General features: G+C 44.8%; 1 protein-coding gene across 1 annotated transcript in view; it reads left to right on the top strand.

Annotated features, from left to right (window-relative positions):
• ass1 (argininosuccinate synthase 1) overlaps window positions 1-8414 on the top strand; it is a 33941-nt gene extending 25527 nt beyond the window's left edge. Inside the window, exons 12-15 of the mRNA NM_001141064.1 lie at window positions 1296-1427; window positions 2566-2722; window positions 7994-8059; window positions 8201-8414. Of these exons, the coding sequence (NP_001134536.1) occupies window positions 1296-1427; window positions 2566-2722; window positions 7994-8059; window positions 8201-8249 (404 nt within the window). The 3' untranslated portion in view covers window positions 8250-8414. The remainder of the gene's footprint in view (window positions 1-1295; window positions 1428-2565; window positions 2723-7993; window positions 8060-8200) is intronic.
• The last annotated feature ends 9329 nt before the right edge of the window (window positions 8415-17743 follow it).

Below are 17743 nucleotides of genomic sequence, written 5' to 3'. Positions count from 1 at the left end.
AATGCTTAGTCTTAACCCCTCTACCCCCTCTAGCAGAATTGGCCTACATACAGAGAAACTGTTTAAAAGATTAATACCTGGAAATCACTGGTGTTTTTGTCTGCCTAAGCTTAACTAAGCCACAGTTGGTTTAGCTAAGGTAAGAGAGCCTTTTTATTGTTCATTTGTCTTTCTAATCTCTCTTTGGGGTGCTTAAGGTAAATTGGGTTAAAGGGCAGTTTCAACTGTTTTATCAGATAGTGACAGTTGAAATGCCCCTGTTTTGCCCTCTGTTGCCTTGTTTTAGTGGCTCAAATGGCCACTTTTTGAGGTTTAGATGATTAGCAGTTTTGCTAAATCCTGTTTTGGGCAGCCAGTGCTTTGTAAGTGCTTCTCAATTTTCAGATTATGTTTTGGTCCCCCCCCCCCCTCACCTTCAGGTAGGCTCCATCTAAGAAAAGAATTGTATCGGTGCCCCTTCTCCTAACAGTGAATTGAAGTCCCAACACAAGGCGTCCATCCGCAGAGTTTAAATCCCAAAAACTGAATGGAAAGGATGGGAATATCCTGTTAATGCGGCCCACACGCAACCATATTCAATTAAACACAGCTGTCCCAGTGGTTTAGCGTATTAGAATGGCATTATTTGAATAGAGAAACGCGATCTCTCCTCTGGTCTCTTTCGGCCTTCTCTTTTCTTTTCGACCTCCTCATAAGACAGACAGCTGAGTGACAGCTTCATTTCTCCTGTCATCCCCCCTCTGTCTTCTCCCTCCGTTCCCCTCAACAGTGCAGTGGGGGTAAATTGCAGGGTCGGGAGAGCCTGGGGCCTAGCTCAGGGCTGGCGGGGGCCTCCTACCCTGTCATTTGCCCACGACAGGCTCATTCTGACTGGGTTGATATACTGTGGTGCTGGCCTGTCCGTCAGCCACAATAGTGGAGGAGGAGGAGGGTGAAGATGGCTGGCGCCTAATAGAGCTGTCTGAGTTGAGCTGGTCCTGGAAGGAAGTACAATGAGGTTGTCATGGACACAGGACTACCAGGGACCTCTTCTGATCAATTTAAATTATTTTGGTCACATACACATATTTAGCAGATGTTATTGTGGCTGTAGCTAAATGGTTGTGTTCCTAGCTCCAACCGTGCAGTAAAATCTAACAATTCACAACCATTCACACATCTAAAAGTAAGAATGGAATATTTTGTTTGGGGGTGGGCAACTTCAGACTATTTTGAAATGCAACTCTACCTATGTGCTTAATTTGTCTCTCCACCTTTCGTTCCGCACCTAGTTGTGTGTTTCTGTGCTCCCCCAGGTATCTACGAGACCCCAGGAGGCACCATCCTGTACCACGCTCACCTGGACATAGAAACCTTCACCTTGGACCGAGAGGTCAGGAGGATCAAACAGGGCCTGGGGGTCAAGTTCGCCGAGATGCTCTACAATGGTACGTTTGGTGTATAACGCAAAAAAAAACAAAAAAACATTTAAAGCAATGCTCATACAGCATTCAGAAATGGTGCATTCACTCCATGAGGTCATGGTTATGTTCTCTCCTAGAACACACACAAAACGGTTAGCCAAAAACTATTCAGCCTCCTGATAATATATTTGATTTATATCATTTTCACTTGCTTTCAAAGCACTTTACATAGATGATAAAATTATGCGAAATACTTTGGGTGATAAATTGTGCATGGCACACGGCAGCCATTTTGTGCCAAAACACATCACACAGTGGCAATCACGGTGATTGACAGGTGAGGAGTGACTATGTTACTTCTGCCTCTCATAGAGGTAATGTGTGACTGAATGACTGGGGCCTAGGCCTCCTGTCCGCCTGGCTCAGGTGTCCTAATCCCCTCGGCCGGCCTTCCTTCATCCCTATAATAGGATCACAGCCGTTAGAGACTGATTACTGAGCCACTGCAATTTAAACCCTCATGAGAGGAGGGAGCTGGCCAGGCAGGCAGAGAGACCAGGGAGAGAGAGCGAGACACCAAGGTACAGGCGCTAGCTAGCTCCTTCTAGGAGGGGGGCAGAGATTAAACTCATTATGGTCTTAAAGCGTGAAATACCACTGTCTCTGCCTGGCCCACTGCATGGGCTAAAGCCACAGGGGATTCCCTGAACAGAACACAGTATGCAGAGAGAGAGAGAAAGAGGACAGCTGTGGCTTGATCCATCCACTCAGCCCTGGCCTGACTGTGATACTCACACCAGTGCAGATTCAGTGGAAAGGGACGGGGTGAGAGGATTGTTCTTGGGATTGGGAGGTGGAAGGGCATGGAAGAGGGAGAGAGCCACCCCATGGAGATGGGCGTCATTTCTCTCTATCCCCCCCAGTCCAGCTGTCCCTCAGACCGACAGAGCAGGTCACCTGGGTGAGTCAGGAGAGGGGGGAAGGGTCTGAGCCTCACCTGGAGCGATGGGACGAGCGCTCTCATGGGGAGTGGGATGGGAGGAGGATGTGGTGGGAAGGGGGAGGGGGTGGTCATATTGAATTGAACCACGCTTCTAATGGAGGCTGAAGGGTGATGTCCATAATAGTGGTATGTATACATCCATTTCCTTGTTGTCCCCAGGTTTCTGGTATAGTCCGGAGTGTGAGTTTGTGCGCCACTGCATTGACAAGTCCCAGGAGAGCGTGGATGGCAAAGTGCAGCTGTCTGTCTTCAAAGGCCAGGTCTACATCCTGGGCCGTGAGTCGCCCAAATCCCTCTACAACGAGGAACTGGTAAGGTAAGGACCTATAGTCACATGCACACAGTGCTAATCTCTGGGTACAGTATAATCAGTTAACTGCATATATGCAGTATCCCCGTTGTTTGCTCAGGTCACTTCATTCTCCACTGACCCCACACCAACAATAAATGGACACTGGCTCCAAAGACATCAGAGTGCGGAGCAGGGGTGTCAAGCTCAATTCCTGGAGGGCTTTCTCCCCATTGGCCTCTTCGCTGTGGAACAGTGAGTCCATTCAGACACCTAACCCCCAATGCCCCCTGGGCTGGCTCAGTGCTGACCAAAGCAAAGCCTCCATATGCCCCCTTCCATCTACCCTCCACCGCTAATGGCATTTCCAGCCAAAGGAGAGGGGAGCGCTGCTTTTAGGGCCAAAGCACAGGTTTCATGCTAGTTAAGCAGGGGGAGCTGTGCAGCTGAGAGCTCAACCTCGCTCTCTTTCACACACACTCCTGTCGGCGACTGAGTGTTGGGTTGCACTGGAGGAGAAGTTCTTAGGGGCACTATTCTGAGGTAACAGATGTGCTGAGTGTCCTGTGAAGGATCCCATTGTGGTGCAAAGTCCACTTATACCACCTGAAGAACAGCCCCACACACACACACACACACACACCCGTTTCACCCTCCAAACCCATGCTTAACTGTAAGACCCTGGTGGACAGCTAGCTGCGTCTCCTCAGTAAACAGTGTCATTAACACAGTGGTATAGCATCACACACACGCTGCATTGATCTGGGACAAATGTCAAAAGGTTTCCTGCTTGGTGTTTGGCAGTCAATTAGACCACATGGTTTTTCCTATGTATTCACCTTCTGGAAACCTGCTCCCACAGCCATTCAGCACGTCATAGACGGCACTCATAAGAGGGTAAGTGGGGAGCCTTGTTTTGAGAGTTGATGGTGGTCTTGCCTTTCTTTCTCTCCACGGAGTCTTTTTCCCTGGCGTTCTTTGATTTCCTCCAGCGCGGTGTGTCTGAAGAATGAGTGCAGGTCTTAGATTAGCAGCTGGGGCTCCGTGGAGGAAGAGCGGAGGGTGTCTGCGCTGCAGGTAAAAACGACTGTAATTAGGCCCTATTCCCACTACGAGATATGAAGGGACGGGGTGGCGAAAAGATCATTCTACTTTTCAATTCACATTATATCCCTGCCCAACCTTTTGTTGTGGCTGGCAATGCGACATTCTTGGTCCGCAGCTCAAATAGACCGTAAATGTCACAGTAGCCAGTAAACACAAAATATTCAGCAATAACCAGGTTTCTATCCAGCCATTTTATGCGAATAAAGTACATGCCGGATAAAAAAAATTCACAACAGGCCTGATGGAAACAGCTAATTTGTCGGTAAACTTTACAAATGTCGACAAAACAAAATACGCTTAACAAGGTGGGCTATTTTTGTTGGGGAAATTAATTATGCGAGAAATGGTGGTGGAAATGCTTTAAAACGCAAATATTTATATTATAACCATCATATCAAAGTAAACTTGGAGTCATGCGATGACTCGTTGTGTGGTCCACGTATACAGTTTATGAAGCTACAGGTGAAATAAGTTATGATGAACTTCACAGGGTGGTGAATTCACGGTGATGAGCTTGATGCAACTTTCCAATAAATATTGAGGGACTTATTCTGGTGACATGATGATCGATGCTTGGCCACCATTTGACAAATAAACAATCTCGCTGTCCGTAATATTCTCATCATGTAGGCTATACCCGCACTGTATCTGGAGATGTTGGCTAGAGCGCAAGTACCGATACCAGAATGGGCACATTCACTATAAAACGCACATTTTGTTTGTGACAAGACCACCAGAAGAGTTGAAATGCGATGGAAACCCATTTAACTTGTACTTTTTCATTGGGTACATGGGAATTTAACCTCAAGGTATTTTTATGTGCACCTCGTCATCACGCACAGCCTTTTTTTTATCCACAACAAGACAAATTTGATGGAATCACGTTTCTGGTGGGGAAATGTGCATATTGTTTTTATGCTGATTTTAGAATATTCTCATGGAAATCTGTGGCCAATTGGATGGAAACCTAGCTTTTATTGAATAATACAACAGCCATATTACACTCCTGGATAGTACAACAGCCATATTACACTCCTGGATAATACAACAGCCATATTACACTCCTGGATAGTACAACAGCCATATTACACTCCTGGATAATACAACAGCCATATTACACTCCTGGATAGTACAACAGCCATATTACACTCCTGGATAGTACAACAGCCATATTACACTCCTGGATAATACAACAGCCATATTACACTCCTGGATAGTACAACAGCCATATTACACTCCTGGATAATACAACAGCCATATTACACTCCTGGATAATACAACAGCCATATTACACTCCTGGATAATACAACAGCCATATTACACTCCTGGATAATACAACAGCCATATTACACTCCTGGATAATACAACAGCCATATTACACTCCTGGATAATACAACAGCCATATTACACTCTTGGATAATACAACAGCCATATTACACTCCTGGATAATACAACAGCCATATTACACTCCTGGATAATACAACAGCCATATTACACTCCTGGATAATACAACAGCCATATTACACTCCTGGATAATACAACAGCCATATTACACTCCTGGATAATACAACAGCCATATTACACTCCTGGATAGTACAACAGCCATATTACACTCCTGGATAGTACAACAGCCATATTACACTCCTGGATAATACAACAGCCATATTACACTCCTGGATAATACAACAGCCATATTACACTCCTGGATAATACAACAGCCATATTACACTCCTGGATAATACAACAGCCATATTACACTCCTGGATAATACAACAGCCATATTACACTCCTGGATAATACAACAGCCATATTACACTCCTGGATAGTACAACAGCCATATTACACTCCTGGATAATACAACAGCAATATTACACTCCTGGATAATACAACAGCCATATTACACTCCTGGATAATACAACAGCCATATTACACTCCTGGATAATACAACAGCCATATTACACTCCTGGATAGTACAACAGCCATATTACACTCCTGGATAATACAACAGCAATATTACACTCCTGGATAATGGATAATACAACAGCCATATTACGCTCTTGGATAGTACAACAGCCATATTACACTCTTGGATAATACAACAGCCATATTACACTCTTGGATAGTACAACAGCCATATTACACTCTTGGATAGTACAACAATTCATAAGCATGTATGTGCATTGTGCAGACAATGAAAGGTTTATTTTCTTGTCAGTTTGCTACACTCATTACATTTTGATTTATAGCATGCCTTCATCAAGTAACGTTAGCCTATCAAAAAGGAACGATTAACCTTCTCATATGAATATAAAAGTACAGTAGGCCTACCTTAAAACAAACCAGGCTTCATTATTTTCAATATCATGTGAATCATTAAATGTGGTAAAAGCTAATTGCTACTGAAAACATGGGCATAGGTGAATTGACCTAGATGAGCTGTTTTGTATGGAAGCCCATACCTGCCACCAACAAAATGTAATGCAATAAAATGGCTGATTGGTCGACGTGTGCAATTAGTCTGTGCTTCAGTCTGATCAACTGTGGGCTACTGATGACAACCACAGCTGCAGGTAGCCTAGAGAATCCTACTGATGACAACCACAGCTGCAGGTAGCCTAGAGAATCCTACTGATGACAACCACAGCTGCAGGTAGCCTAGAGAATCCTACTGATGACAACCACAGCTGCAGGTAGCCTAGAGAATCCTACTGATGACAACCACAGCTGCAGGTAGCCTAGAGAATCCTACTGATGACAACCACAGCTGCAGGTAGCCTAGAGAATCCTACTGATGACAACCACAGCTGCAGGTAGCCTAGAGAATCCTACTGATGACAACCACAGCTGCAGGTAGCCTAGAGAATCCTACTGATGACAACCACAGCTGCAGGTAGCCTAGAGAATGTAACGGTGTGTTTTTATAGCCTAAAGTAGGCCCGTTTATTTGTGTTCTGAGAAAATGTGATCAAATGTGGTTTCTAGTCACACTTCGGTCGGCTACGCTAACTAGGCTTTTTTTAGTGGAATGAATCAACACAATAGTGATGACATGATGTTTGAGTGTCTTTTTAATTCCAGATGCGAAGGCCTACATGATGCAGCCCTGCATACAGCGAGCTCAGCCTAGTATGTTTTTGTAAATGATTTTAACGTTTTAATCCTCCCTAGCCCATATAAAACTGTTTTTTTACAGTTGATTTATTGCTATGTCATACGTCACAACTTGGGTCCAAAGTTGGTTAGGTTAGCCTACTACCAGGTCAGGGAAAACTCTGGGGCCCAGGAAAACCCCCCCCATCACCACCACTCTGGGACCTGTGGTGCCACCTCTGAAATCACCACACAATGTTACAAATGAAACAACACATCCTATGTGTATGATCAACTTTTGACATGTTTTTGGTAGTGGGATGGTCTTCCATGTTGTACATGCCTCAGTGCAGCCGGCAGCTACAAGTTCCAAATGTAACGGGTTGTGACTGCAACTTCAGGGAAAAACGCAATATAACAAGTCTGAAATATAAGGAAAATGTCTAGACATTTCAGCTGTTTAAAAACCATTCCTCTGCTATTACCTTTTATACTATAGGAATGTTGGCTCAGGGAGACAATTGTTTCCACTGCCCTGCTTCAACTGTGTCGTGTACTACCTTCGGAGGGTAGCGAGGCTCTAACATAGAGGAACATACTCTTCCCCTCTCTCTATCCGACACACACACACCTTTACAAATACACACGCCGAGGAAGAGAAGGGAACGAGCCACAAGAGGCCTATATAATAGATGTTCACTGGCACAATTTTTACATCATGGGAGTTGATTACAAAAAGGATGTTACAGGAAAAAAAAACATCAGGTTATGAGGAAAATTCATTTCCTCTGCTTAGGAGTTTATACAAAACTGGATTGTCTACAAATGAGTTGGTGTTTGTGCTTTTTATCAACGTGTGGTTGTTGTTTTTTTCCCTCTGAAATCGCAAACATAAAGAGCAAATGCGTTCAGAGAAAAATCTATTGGCATTTTTTTGAATGATAATAATCCGTGTGGTTAATGTTATTCACTGTCCTACCTCTCCTGTGTGCTAGACGGGTGTTGGAATAACTTCAGTTTAGAATGTGACTGCAAAAGCCCTTCCCCAACCACATAGGCCTACACAATAACGTGACTTACACCCCTCTTCTTTTGTCCCAGTATGGACGTGCAGGGAGACTATGACCCATGTGATGCCTCTGGATTCATCAAGATCAACGCTGTCAGGTTTGTGTCCTTCATAAGCAAACTCAATTGTCCCAAAAAGTTGTATTTTCAAGAAGGCTTCTTGAGCGTCAACCATATTTTTTGACGTAATTTCTTTGGATTTAGATAAATGCGCTAACTAACTCTGTTCTCTCACTGCAGGCTTAGGGAGCACCACCGTTTGCAGGGGGACCATCGCTCCAAGCACTAGGGCTAGACGGTCAGTCTTGGATCATCTTTCTTTCCCCGGTGTCTTCAGCAGCTTCACACTTCCCAATGTTTACACCCTCTTGCCTTAGCGGAGTAGTTTTGCAGTTGAATATTTCATATTAGGTGTTTGTTACCGTATGTTGTAATAAAACGTCTTTGGATCGTTGAAGTGTATTGCTGTCACACTTAATGTTGTGCTTAAGAGGGTAAATTAAAATTCTTACATTGATTTAGTATATCTGATAGGTGTCCTTTTGGTACAGAACAGTCGTATCTGGGCACTGTTCCGTCAAGCGGTTAAGGGTATCAGGGAAGCTGTATCATGTAAACAGTATATGTAGATCAGTAGATGACGCTGTTGCCTAGTGGGAGGTTGGTTGGTTGCACTGGTGTGCTTGGGCCTTGTTGCTAGGCTAGCTGTCATCTACTGTAGTGGAAGTGATGAGGCTATTTCTGGTCTGTGACGGCGCAACTGGAGTGAAAGGACAGGCCAATTGGGGGTCGACTTATATCAGGCTCAGCACGGGTGCTCTGCTCTGTTCATCCCAACTGCAAATGGACAGACAGCCAGCAAGAGACGACCTTATGACACTTATATGTATTGCAGTTAAATGATACCTTCTCTTTGAGTCTCTCCATTGACATGGATGTGCGTGTCTCAATGCAGAATCAATGTTAAATGATTTTAAATTTAAACAAACCGTTTTTAAAGTTAGTGCCCTATAGTCTTATTATTTTTCATTCTTCCTCTTACACTATATGATCCAAACCCTCTCCAGATCTTGGGGTGTCCCACAGTGTTGAAGGGGCGATAGGCTGGATGAGGGGCCGCCCTGAGCCTGAGGTGGACCCAGGCAGGAGCCCTCCTGCTGGGCTTAATGGCCGGTGGGGGATCCCCAGGTCCTTTCAGTCCCACCAGAACCCCTCAACCCTGCTCAATTACACCGCAGGCGTCTCAGTCTGCCTGGTCAATTACCAGCTAGCCCTGGCATTTAGTAACGCGTGCATACATTCAGCAGGTCGCCTGTAATCACTGGCCTTTTGGGGTGGAAATTGCTTGTGCAGAAAATGAGGGATTCAGATTAGCCAGTGAAGCTGAAGGAGAAAGGAGGGGAAGATGACTGTCACTCTCAATCTGTGGTCTGTGGTGGGAGCTCAGTATAGCTCTGTGTAGGGGGAAGATAGTTATGACCTTTCACCTTTGTGTCTTACCCCAGGTCATTAGCCATATAAATGAAGCAGACTGACATGTGAACACTGCTAGGTGTGTGTGTGAGAGTGGTGGCTAGGTGTGTGTGTGGGTGTGTGAGAGAGAGTGATGGAGAGCTGTGGTCTGTGGCAGCAGTCAAGGTGCCGCAGTTCAGAGCATTAACCACTAGCCTGTCCAAGGATTGGATGACATCATGAGAACGGCCTGGGCAGTGTGTACCGTGTGTGTTGCCTGTGTCTCGTGTTTCAGTGCCAGCCAGCCTCCTGCTCCGCTCTGCCCGCCCGCCTGTGGCTTCACGGCATCCTGCGTCTCTGTCAGGTATGAAAGCGAGGACACCTGACCAAGGGAATTAATCATCCTTGACCCCGAGTCAATTACCCCTCATTACCCACTCTGTGTCAGCCTCTCCATGGAGCAGCGCCACAATGGGACGACATGAAAGTCAACGGCGTCCCTGAATGGAGCCCTAATGGATGCTCTTCTGTCTGTCTCCGTAGGAGCAGACCTTCACTCTCTGTCACTCTCTCGCTGCACACAAAGGACACCATTGTTCCCAGGTTACTGTGGCCTCTTGAGACGGCTCCTCTAGTATTTTGTGACAGAGAGGGTGCACGGGTGCAGGTGATTTTTCTCTGCTGTAGTGAAAAATGTGAACGACATGGACTGTAATCCAATTTGTAACTGCAGTATCTCACGTTGTGAATTCAGTTCAAATTATACATATTTTTTCTTTCTCTCGGAATTCATCTGTACCTGCTCTAAAGTGTAGAACTGAACGAGAACCGCTATCTTTCAATCAAGTCATTCTCATAAAGTTTTCAGTAAACTGAAGTTAATGGCAAACAATGTAACAGTAAAGGAGGGAGAGCTGGGGGTCTATTAAGCACAGAAGATGAGTCTATTCTCTAACAGAACGTCTTGGGTCATTTAATCCTTGCCTACCTGTCTGGAGGAGTCCGGGGTCCCAGGTTCACTGACCTCTGCTCTAAACGGCAGCCAGCACAAAAGAAGCTGGAACAATAACAGTCCACAGGAGGTCAATTACCTGCAATTAGAATGCAAGGCAGGTCCCATCATTATGGTGAACCTGTAACCTAAGACGACAGCCCCATAAGCTTTCTCTATTTTGTCTGTAGTGCACTTCACCCTGGGACTGGGAGTGTAGACCCTGCGTCCACGGTTCCCAGCTAGACACCTGGGAGAGTGGCGGTAACGCATGAGCGCATTCCTTCCCTGTGTTCACTCCGTCTGCACTGAGGTAGTCTCTCCTGACAGATGGAAACATTAAGAGGCCAGGTCTTACATGAGCTTTGGTTCTGGGGACAGAGTAGATTGTCACTGAGGAAGGAACTGGATGGGTGAAGTAAAATTGCATCTACCTTATTGCCTTCAACTCTCCTGGGTTTACAGATCAGTACCAATGAAGATGTGTGGGGAGGCAGACACTTTTGACTGTCGAAATGCACCCAAATAATATGCATGTAATCCTCAATGTTATGAAACCAATGTGTGACATTATCTGCATAGCATGTAGAGCAAATTAGTCCATCAATACTTTAGAATATGAAACCAATTCCACCTGGTTGGGATGGAGTGTAATGCTGCCTGATCCAGCACCAGAGGGGTTAACAACGGTCCCCAGAGGTTTCCCCAGAAAGCTAATGGACCAGGAAAAGACAATGAGGTCATCCTCTCACTGCAGAGTGAGTCGGGGAGATTTACGACAGGCCGAGACACACCACAGATTGGTTCTGACTTACTATATACTGTTCTACTGTGTTAAGTGGAACCCCTGGGATTAATAGATGTAGGCATTAGGTGACTTAATCCCACTGTGATGAGATGTGAGGATGGTAGAAGGAGGTTTCACAGACCAAGGGATGTGACACCGAAGATGCCTTGCCCAGTCCACCACCGTGTTCGACATATGAGTTGCAGTATGTTTAATGTGAAGCAAGCATAGGCTGTGAAAGTGTATCAGAGAAACATAACAGCCTCTCATTTTGCAGTGCTTATTCTACAGTACTCGACTGTAGGACAACCTAGCTATCTAATATGCTTGGATCCTGTGTTCACGGCGGTTGGGACAGACTTATTTCTGGTGTCAAAGGACACTGGTATGTTACTTCCTCTCCCCAAAATCTATAAACGGATGGAGGACCATTATGGTCAAAGCCTTGTCTTTGTTTGGACACAGCCAGTGATGAAATATTGATGGAAAATTATAAATATTTTGCCTCCTGCTTAATGTTGCCCATCTGAGAGGGTTAATGAGTGTTTGGGATTCCCTGTCTCCTGTTACAGCTACTAGACTTATGGGGTCTGTCCCCCTGGGGCCAGGGCTAATCGATAGCCTTTTACAATGCCAGATTAATTTTTCTTGGTCTACGAGGTCTTTGTGGCCAGGCTGAATCTTGTTCACCAAAATACAAGATTTAAATATGTTGGAAAGTTTGGTAGATTTAGAATGTGGTCACTGCACAAAAATTCTATGTTGTATTTCATCATCTGTAAAATATCATCCAACACACTTTTTAGCTTTTCACATTCACAATAGTATTTTAACATTTATGTTAGGGGCGGCAGGTAGCCTTGTGGTTAGAGCGTTGGGCCAGTAACCGAAAGGTTGCTAGATTGAATCCCTGAGCTGACAAGGTAAAAATCTGTCATTCTGCCCCTGAACAAGGCAGTTAACCCACTGTTCCTAGGCCGTCATTGTAAATAAGAAGCTGTTCTTAACTGACTTGCCTAGTTAAATAAAGGTAAAACAAATAAATGTTACCTGCTGTCTACTCCACCCCATTCATACCTCTCTTCCTCTTTGTCACAACAGTGTTTGTGTAGGGATAGATGTGAATGATGGTTTGCCCTGTGCCTCATTCAGACCAATACAAATCCATAGATGACAAATCCATGGGGTTTAAAGCTTCTCTAAGAGGGGCTTTCCTCCCCCAGCCAGTTCCATAGAGGGAGTGGGCAGCCAGGAAGTCTTCACAGATCTCACCAGGGAGAAGCAGCCAGGATCAGAGGGGTCTGGTCTCTATTCCATAACCAGCTGCCCTGTGGTCTCAGACCAGCTCCAAAGCCCAACTCCCCAGGGCAGCAGTAATGTAGTATGTTTATCTCAAATCAATAGATTTATCTCCCTGGCAGTGACTACGCTCTCTGGCTCCCTCCCTGGAGTCTGCTGGTTTGTTAGCAGGCCCACTCATTATGTCCTTCGATTTGTTTCTGGAAGAGGTGGTGAATGGATGAGTGGCCTATCAGGTTCAAGGTGGTGATCTTGCTTGAGTGTGAGTGTATCCCTAGGAAGGTGATTTTAATGTTTAATGGTCCTGTTTACACTGAGTATACAAAACATTGCTCTTTCCATGACAGACTGACCGGGTGAATCCAGGGGAAAGCTATGATCCCTTATTGATGTCACTTGTTAAATCCACTTTAATCAGTGTAGATGAAGTGGAAGAGGCAGGTTAAAGAAGGATACTTAAGCCTTGAGACAACTGAGAAATGGATTGGGTGTGTGTGCCATTCAGAGGGTGAATGGGCAAGACAAAATATAAGTGCCTTTGAACGAGGTATGGTAGTAGGTGCCAGGCGCCCCGGTTTGTGTGAAAAAATGCTACGCTGCTGGGTTTTTCATGCTCAACAGTTATTCGCATGTATCAGGAATGGTCCATCGCCCAACGAACATCCAGCCAACTTGACACAACTGTGGGAAGCATTGGAGTCAACATGAGCCAGCATCCATTTGACACCTTGTAGAGTCCATGCCCCGAAGAATTGAGGCTGTTCTGAGGGCAAAAGGGGGTGGGACTCAATATTAGGAAGGTCTTCTGAATGTTTGCTCAGTGTACTGTATATATGTATGTGGTGTAATGATTGATGCTGATTGGCAGTGGTCGGTTGGAGTGTGTCTCGTTAGCGTCTTCGCACATTCTGAAATCTTCATCAGAGACACTTTTTTTCTTAATGACCACTTTACACTACTGCTCTAATCAGGAAAATACACCGTGCAATAGTATATATATTTGGATAACTTTCACCACTAGAGGGCTAGATAAAGCACCTCATTCTGATTGATTCCATTTGCTCTTCAACAGAGATTCTAACGAGACAGAATTAAATTGTGGATCCATGTCTTTCTCACACAATGAGAGAGAATAATCAACCGGTACAACTTGCATTTTATGAATACTTCCTTGACGTTATTTTCGTTTCCATGTAAAATTAATTTTCGTTGTTGTGGAAACAGACATACACATTAACCAGGGTTGTGAACTGTGAGCCTGATTAACCAGGGTTGTAAACTGTGAGCCTGATTAACCAGGGTTGTAAACTGTGAGCCTGATTAACCAGAGTTGTAAACTGTGAGCCTGATTAACCAGGGTTGTAACTGTGAGCCTGATTAACCAGAGTTGTAAACTGTGAGCCTGATTAACCAGGGTTGTAACTGTGAGCCTGATTAACCAGGGTTGTAAACTGTGAGCCTGATTAACCAGGGTTGTAAACTGTGAGCCTGATTAACCAGGGTTGTAAACTGTGAGCCTGATTAACCAGGGTTGTAAACTGTGAGCCTGATTAACCAGGGTTGTAAACTGTGAGCCTGATTAACCAGAGTTGTAAACTGTGAGCCTGATTAACCAGGGTTGTAACTGTGAGCCTGATTAACCAGGGTTGTAAACTGTGAGCCTGATTAACCAGGGTTGTAAACTGTGAGCCTGATTAACCAGGGTTGTAACTGTGAGCCTGATTAACCAGGGTTGTAAACTGTGAGCCTGATTAACCAGGGTTGTAAACTGTGAGCCTGATTAACCAGGGTTGTAAACTGTGAGCCTGATTAACCAGGGTTGTAACTGTGAGCCTGATTAACCAGGGTTGTAAACTGTGAGCCTGATTAACCAGGGTTGTAACTGTGAGCCTGATTAACCAGGGTTGTAAACTGTGAGCCTGATTAACCAGGGTTGTAACTGTGAGCCTGATTAACCAGGGTTGTAACTGTGAGCCTGATTAACCAGGGTTGTAACTGTGCGCCTGATTAACCAGGGTTGTAAACTGTGAGCCTGATTAACCAGGGTTGTAAACTGTGAGCCTGATTAACCAGGGTTGTAAACTGTGAGCCTGATTAACCAGGGTTGTAAACTGTGAGCCTGATTAACCAGGGTTGTAACTGTGAGCCTGATTAACCAGGGTTGTAAACTGTGAGCCTGATTAACCAGGGTTGTAAACTGTGAGCCTGAAGGGAAACGTCTGTTGCTTTTAAAGAATAAAGACTATTCTGTTTACAATTCCTGCTGATGTGTGTGTTTATTTCTGTCTGGGTGGCTTTGAATGGCTGGAAGCAATGTGGGCTCCTGTCATTGAAAGGATACACTCTAGACTCTGACTTATGCAGTGATGACAGGCGAAGCTTTAGCTGCTGGAAAAACAGCAGCCAAACACTCTCTTTGTCAGTTCACGGCGAAAAGAGCTCACACACAAGCCCATTTAGCTATTATTTCCTCTCAGTCGCAGATAGACACACAATAAAGTGAACATTTTCAGAGGAAAGAGCTGGGGAAAGAAGAGGAGAGTAGGACAGGTGGAGCGGGAGGGCAGAAAAGATTGGTGGAGGGAAGAGGTGGGGTTGATTGGTGGCAGGGCAGGGTCATGCTGTCCCAGAGGAGAGAGAGAAATAGTGGAAAACATCCGTAATTTTCACCGCAGGATCCAATGTAATTGAGTCATTTAAAATACAGATACAGAGCTGAATCAAAGCAAAGTGGCTGGGGGTTGGAGGCTGAGGAAACTGAAAAGACAAGGGGGAAATAAGGAGGTAAACGTGTACATTTCCTGTCATTGGAGAAAGACAGTCTGTTTTCAAATGTTCATCTGTCCATTTTTTGTTTTGAATTGCAGGATTTGTCCTGTCAGGGATTTTTATTTTAAAGGTACTCCTTCTCCAGCCATCATACAGTTTCATTTAATTTCTCTGTTCTTTTTCACTTTTGCATCAAAGTGATACTTACTGATCAGATACCTTTTTCTCCTGCCTGATCTCCTTTTTCATTTCCTATTGTCTGTAGTTTTCTTATAATTACGCTACACTGGTAGTGAAAATGATCTTTCCCTTTACTGCCTTTTGAAGTTGCATTTTATGAAACTTTTTGGGGGGGATATTTCCTCTCTCCATAGACAATGATTTGTATTTGAAGGAAAACTGAAAGCTGGACAGAGATAGAGATACCTAAGAGGGTTCTCAATGAAACAATATCCCTGTTTGTATCCTGCCTTCAGAATTCCACATTCATGCTGAGAGATACTGCAATTATAAGGCAATTACAGTTTTATATGGCCCCTTCTTCTGGGGGAGAGGGTGAAATATTCAGCGGCAACTGTTTGTGTTTAACCTTTCTATTTCCCAATAATCCCCAGAGAGGTCGTGTTTTCATAATCCTGCATTTTCTGACATGTCATTTCAAAATGGTGTTAAATTAGCTTCTTATTTATAGCTTCTGTCCACAAATGCTTATTTTTCCAAAGTGATTACTGAACAAGCCCAACATCTGGATATTTAATGGTTCAAGGGTCATCTATAATGTAGCTCAATCAAAGCATTTAAACTCAGCAAAAAAAGAAACATCTCTTTTTCAGGACCCTGTCTTTCAAAGATAATTCGTAAAAATCCAAATAACTTCACAGATCTTCATTGCAAAGGGTTTAAACACGGTTTCCCGTGCTTGTTCAATGACCTATAAACAATTCATGAACATGCACCTGTGGAACGGTCATTAAGACACTAACAGCTTACAGACGGTAGGCAATTAAGGTCACAGTTATGAAAACGTAGGACACTGAAGAGGCCTTTCTACTGACTCTGAAAAACAAAAGAAAGATGCCCAGGGTCCCTGCTCATCTGCGTGAATGTGCCTTGGGGATGCTGCAAGGAGGCATGAGGACTGCAGATGTGGCCAGGGCAATAAATTGCAATGTCCATACAGTGAGACGCCGAAGACAGAGCTACAGGGTGACAGAATGGACAGCTGATCGTCCTCGCAGTGGCAGACCACGTGTAACAACACCTGCACAGGATCGGTACATTCGTACATCACACCTGCGGGACTGGTACAGGATAGCAACAACTGCCCGAGTTACACCAGGAACGCACAATCCCTCCATCAGTGCTCAGACTGTCCGCAATAGGCTGAGAGAGGCTGGACTGAGGGCTTGTAGGCCTGTTGTAAGGCAGGTCCTCACCAGACATCACCAGCAACAATGTCGCCTATGGGCACAAACCCACCATCGCTGGACCAGACAGGACTGGCAAAAAGTGCTCTTCACTGACGAGTCGCGGTTTTGTCTCACCAAGGATGATGGTCAGATTCGCATTTATCGCCGAAGGAATGAGCGTTACACCGAGGCCTGTACTCTGGAGCGGGATCAATTTGGAGGTGGAGGGTCCGTCATGGTCTGGGGCGGAGTGTCACAGCATCATCGAACTGAGCTTGTTGTCATTGCAGGCAATCTCAACACTGTGCGTTACAGGGAAGACATCCTCCTCCCTCATGTGGTACCGTTCCTGCAGGCTCATCCTGACATGACCCTCCAGCATGACAATGCCACCAGCCATACTGCTCGTTCTGTGCGTGATTTCCTGCAAGACAGGAATGTCAGTGTTCTGCCATGGCCAGCGAAGAGGAGGAGATGCACTTCAGTACTTAATGCAGCTGGTGGCCACACCAGATACTGACTGTTACTTTTGATTTTGACCCCCCCCTTTGTTTAGGGACACATTATTCAATTTCTGCTAGTCACATGTCTGTGGAACTTGTTCAATGTATGTCTCAGTTGTATGTTCATACAAATATTTACACATGTTAAGTTTGCTGAAAATAAACGCAGTTGACAGTGAGAGGACATTTATTTTTTTGCTGAGTTTAGTATGTCTGTCATTTAATGAGGGACCGTGTTAATGTTCGAAGTTTTGACCATCTGTTGTCCTCTGGCCATCTGTTGTCCTCTGGCCATCTGTTGTCCTGTGGCCATCTGTTGTCCTCTGGCCATCTGTTGTCCTCTGGCCATCTGTTGTCCTCTGGCCATCTGTTGTCCTCTGGCCATCTGTGCTCAGTTATTCATATACCACCGATATTATAGCTCGTAAGCAACCAATATGTTTTATATTGTCTGTTGATTAAACACTGAGAAAGGTGCGCATCCTCACTCATATCAACAAATGCATTTAAAAAGAAAATGAGCAGTCATGTGTATGCTTTTTTCACAACTGCATGAATGTGTAAGCTTAGCTG

The sequence above is a fragment of the Salmo salar genome, chromosome 11 (assembly GCF_965601325.2).
Source record: "Salmo salar chromosome 11, fSalSal1, whole genome shotgun sequence".
Classification (NCBI taxonomy): Eukaryota; Metazoa; Chordata; class Actinopteri; order Salmoniformes; family Salmonidae; genus Salmo; species Salmo salar.
The sequence above is the reverse complement of the archived record's forward strand: the minus strand, read 5'-3'. Positions and strand labels throughout refer to the sequence as shown.